Source organism: Charadrius vociferus, unplaced genomic scaffold (genome assembly GCF_000708025.1).
Source record: "Charadrius vociferus isolate BGI_N301 unplaced genomic scaffold, ASM70802v2 scaffold436, whole genome shotgun sequence".
NCBI classification, from domain to species: domain Eukaryota; kingdom Metazoa; phylum Chordata; class Aves; order Charadriiformes; family Charadriidae; genus Charadrius; species Charadrius vociferus.
The window spans coordinates 3,282,679-3,287,595 of NW_009649187.1; the positions used below are offsets into that span (position 1 = coordinate 3,282,679).

The 4,917-nt window shown below is 43.0% G+C and overlaps 1 protein-coding gene across 1 annotated transcript in view; it reads left to right on the top strand.

Annotated features, from left to right (window-relative positions):
- The first annotated feature begins 574 nt into the window (after positions 1-574).
- LOC104289801 (bone morphogenetic protein 7-like) overlaps positions 575-4,917 on the top strand; it is a 10,941-nt gene continuing 6,598 nt past the window's right edge. The window contains exon 1 of the mRNA XM_009888813.1: positions 575-650. Coding sequence (XP_009887115.1) covers positions 575-650 — 76 coding nt within the window. The remainder of the gene's footprint in view (positions 651-4,917) is intronic.

Sequence of the window (4,917 nt, forward strand, 5' to 3'; positions counted from 1 at the left end):
AATTCTAACCTAGAGAAAAGAGAATCTGCTAGAAGTTGTAGGTGTTTGACTCTTCGGAATGATAATGACCCACCACAAAAGAAACACTAACATGATGCTGAATGGATAGATTGATAGAAATGGTGATTAAAAATGGAGAGGAGCATTTTTAAATCCATAACTTCATAGTGTGGCTCAGCCTCTTCTCAAAGGGCTACACCATGTGGAGAATTGAGTCTACTACAGCCAATAAATTTTGTTCTCCCAAGTAAAGCTGTAGAGAATTGAGCTTTTATATTTGTAAGTTTTGACTTCAGATGACAGCCACTTATAGACAGTTGTACTCAAGTCACGACACCAACTTTGCTTTTGATTCCAAGGTTGATAAACTTGGCTAATTCTGACTGTGTTGTAGTAGCGCAGTTCTCTGTTTTACAAGAAGCTACAACAGAAGGGACAAGGCTTTCAAAAGGACTTGATGGGATTTTTCTTCTTGTTCATAAAATCCTGCAGCACTTCTCTTCTTTGAGCTACTGAGTCATTAGGACTGAGGCGTTCCCAGTTCCTCAGCTGTTGTAAATGCAGCTCCACGGGCATGGATGGGCTGATGCTGTTCCTCGAGGATGTGGCCTTTGGCAGAGCCAAAAAGCGTCTTGTCTGGGATGCCGCATGTACGTGATTGAAACAGCCGCAGAACATTAGCCCTTCTCCAGTTTCTGTGTGCACATTGCTACTGCTGTATGGAAAGGACCAATTAGAGGTGAGTTGCGCTCCTGAAAAGGGATAGTCTGGTGCACAGGTTTTTGGCTGATGTTCACAAAGAACGGTCTTGTTGGCTCCATTTTTGGCTGAACTCCAGATACATTTGGAGATGTGCTTTTCAAAAATCATGGAGATAGGTAATGGTAGTGATTTTAGTAGCCATCTGAAGAGATCTTCATGTCTTGATTCCCCAGTTAAATACATGTATGAAGTGCATTTAGTTATATTGATGTTAGTCCGCAACTGAATCAGGGCTTTTTTCCTCATCTACCAATTAACGCAGTTTGGTAGTGAATGAATACTGCCAGGACTCATAATGCCCCGTCACTAGTACGTAACGGAAAAGCTCTTCACAGGGGGAGAATCTTTTGCCCCTGCTAAGACTGAGCAGATACATAAAATCTGTTCAGTAAACAATGATACTACTGTGTAACAGTGTGAAAATGAGAGAGGAATCCTTATAACGGCATTGGTGGGGAGGGAGGGAATTTTCCAATAGATTTTTAAATGTTACACATTGAGATCTGTCAAAAAAAAAAAGAAAAAAAAAGTCCACATTTAATGATATACCATCAGTGACAAAGATATCCAGGCAGGCATAACTAGAAAAAGCAGTGTGAAAGTTATTGTTACAGGATATATCCTTCAGGGAAAGCTGTCACAGGAAGCGGTAATTTAAGCAATTAATTTGATAAAACAGTAACTTGACTAATGTTCTTTCAAAAGAGTAACACTTTTCTCCAACATCATTTTATTTTTAAAAGAAGGAACTGGGTAGATGAATAGTAATATTGGTGGGATAATACCTGACTTGCATTCTCTTTGCATGCTGCTGTGGTTCCTATGTCAAATCTAGTAATGACAGTTTAAGCAGTTTCCTACCTTGGAGGGAGGAGGCGTTGAGGAACAGCCATGTCTTGATGGTTCAGCAAGGAAGGATGATGCAGTGTCTCCTGTGCTGGTGGTGGCTGTGGTTTCTCAAATGATACATACAGATGACAAAAAAATAGATGTGGAGAGACACCACAGCAGCTTTATCCAAACTTGGCTTACTCCCAATGTACGGGCCAAGTAATTACTTAAACCATAAGGAAAAATTAGCAAGGAATTAAGTTAGGTAGTATAGTCACTGAGATGGTTTAAAAGGTGGAGTATTCTACCTGTTTGGTCCTTTAGGAGCAGGGAGATTTGGCTTCTGCTATAAACCTCTGGGTGACTTTGGGTGCGGTATTATGCTGCCTGCTGCATTAGTTTCCCCATCTGATGGACACCATCTTTTGGGGAAGACAAGAAATCTTTCAAGTCCTTTGGAAATGCTTCAGGAAATGATAGCACAGGACTAAGAAGTCCTGGTTGGAAAAACAGAGGTAATATGGCATCTTATTGTCTAGATCCTTAATTCAGCAACTGTAGTTTACACAAAACTATCATATGAAATTGCTGAGAGTCCAGTTTTTGAAGGGCTTGAGTAGGGCAGATGCCTTGGAGTCAGGATGTGCTGGCAAGTCTGCACTTGGGAGTTTGTCTCCTCTGGGAGAGGTATTTATATATTAGATACATGGTAAAAACATTCTCTGCTACTTAGGGCCATTTATAATTTCCCTGTTCCAACATTCAAGCTAAATGCTGAATATACGCTTACTAACTCAGTGGCGCTCTCCATCTCCCCAGCCCTCAAGGGATTGCTATTCTAGGCTCTGGGGTGACGTCAACACTCCTACTTCACAGGGTATCGCTGATGTGGTACAGTCCCAATCCTTCAGCTGAGACTTAGATGCTGAAGTTTTTCTTAGTAATTCTTAACTTCCGTTGGTGACCCTGGTTTTGCTGCCTCTACTGTCATTACAAGTAAAGAGAAATCCACTACCTTTCACTCAAGGGTCATTCCTCTTTTCTTTTTTAAATGGGTGTAAGACAGTTGCTGTGAAGTCAGTGAAATACCTTGTGTTCTTACTCCCTGCCTGCAAAAGCCAGCGAAGACTGCAGTGCATCATTGCTGTGTTCAGGGAGCACAAAACTACTCTTTTTTTCTCCCACAAAAGAAGAGATCTGTTGTGAGTCACTAAAGTGGGAACTACAGAACGTGCGCAGAGAGTGTACAAAGTGTCAGGCAGCTGTGCTGAGAAACTTCCAGCCTGCTTCATCCACTACTTTCTTATTATCTGTGCTAACATGAAATTAACGGGAGAAGGGAGAGCATAGCCTGAGCTGAGCTCTTCATTTCTGAATGGCAGAGTTGGACTTGCATTTAAGTCCAAACTTGCTAAGGTTCTGAAATGGACAACGAAGGCTCCCAAGTAAATTTTGATACCATGTGATAACCATGTTCTTTCCATATTGCTGTCTCATATTAATTACAATGTCATCAAAGATGATGTGGCAGTCCACATAATAAATCCCACTGTTCTTACCCATAAGCTATAGCTGAAAGCCAGATGATTTTGAACTCTTCAGACCCTCCAAGCTGTTTATCCAGTCATTTGAGAGAGGGAGAAAGAAAAGCAATGCCAATGCTGAACTCTTTAGAGAATCCACCTAAAATTTTAAGGTTTTAACTATCACAGTTCCCTACAGATTCCCTACTTTTCCTGGGCTCCCAAAGCCTCACTGCTCACAACATGTAAGCTGAGAGAACCTATTTTTATTGTACAGATCAGGGAGGTTGAAGCCTTGCACTAATTGCAAACCAGTATGTAGTATCATCAGTGGAGCTATGACCAGCTCCTGCATAAGGCTTACATAAGTGGTGAGTCATGCAGTCTTACGAAAGAATAGGGAGCGAGGCTTTCATTATGTTGTTTGCCTAATCAGAAATATGAAAATAAAAGAACACAGCACTCAGTGGGTTACGTTTGGCTAACTGTAGGCTGGAATTTCTGCAGTTGCACTACTGTGATGGAGGCATTTCGTTGTTTGTGGTCCCAGCTTATATTAAACAGAGAGGATTTTTTCATAAATCTTTGCCTCTAGGGCAGAGTTAAGGTTGTTTGGGAACCCTAGCTATGTGTTTCCAGACATTAATGTCTGGAAGCAGCACCATGGGAGTAGAAATGGAGGTCTGTGCCTAGGGAGGATACTAGGAGTAAATGAAGAGGCCCAAGGGCAGGGTAGGGTTTGTGAGGATAAGCATGTGAAGAAGCAGTGGAGTGGAAGCAAAGCTTTTAGGATGACTGAACAACAGTCTAGTGATGATTTCTCATATCTTACTAGTCTCTTTCCATGCTCTCAGGCAGGTAGTTGAATGGATATTATTTTATCCAGCACTGCTGTTAGCCATGAGCTGAGACACTTAAAGCCCTTAGAAGACAAACAGAGAACTTCATGTGCAGGAACAGTGGTCTTTACACTGGTCTGATTAACCCATCACTGCTTCTCATCTTCCTCCATCAGTCCTCTGCACCTCCTGTGGCAAACTGCATCAGCAAGCTGGTGTTCTGGTGGAAAAAAACATAGCAATAAGAACTATCCAATTTTTTTTTTTTCAAACATGTGGCTACAATAGCTGAAGGCTGGAACAAGTGACAGTAACGAGGGAGTCTGGAGTGGAAGAGCCGCATGGCCAAGTGCCCTAGAACGTCAGCTTGAGAGCAGCAAAAGGTGAGTGCCTCCTGTGTCAGAGCTGTTTGAACAATCCAGATTAAACCTTTTTTTTTTTTTTTTTTCCTTCAAATGGCTAATTTGGGAGCATGTGTACTTCTTTATCACCACTTCATTCCCCTACGGGCCCACACGCTCCCTCAGTGCAAATACGCCTGTCTAACACAGGGTGCCTAAGCATAGAGGCCACAGAACATTTTACCTGCCCCATAACCCACCTCCCTTCTCTTTCCCACCTGGGAAGCTGGCCCAGGCTGAACAGGCGATGCGTCACCCATCAGGAACGTAGAATTGCTCCTCAGTAAGTTGCCGGACTGCCTTAAAAAGGGCTAGTGTGCAGGATGCTTAGGGTTTGGGGTTGTTTGGGGTGGGTTTGTGTTGGTTTTTTTGGGGGGGGAGGATGTGGAACTCCATCCACCAAAGCGGGGAGAAAAGGCAAATTACTGAAAGCCGGTTTGGGAATTATTTAAGCCTTAAAGAGGCTTTTCAGAATGCGGGTGCCTCCCCCCAGCCCTAATGACTTCGCAGCTTGGCCGCTCGGCAGTAGCGGGGCCCGGAGCCTGTCCCTCGGGCTTCGCC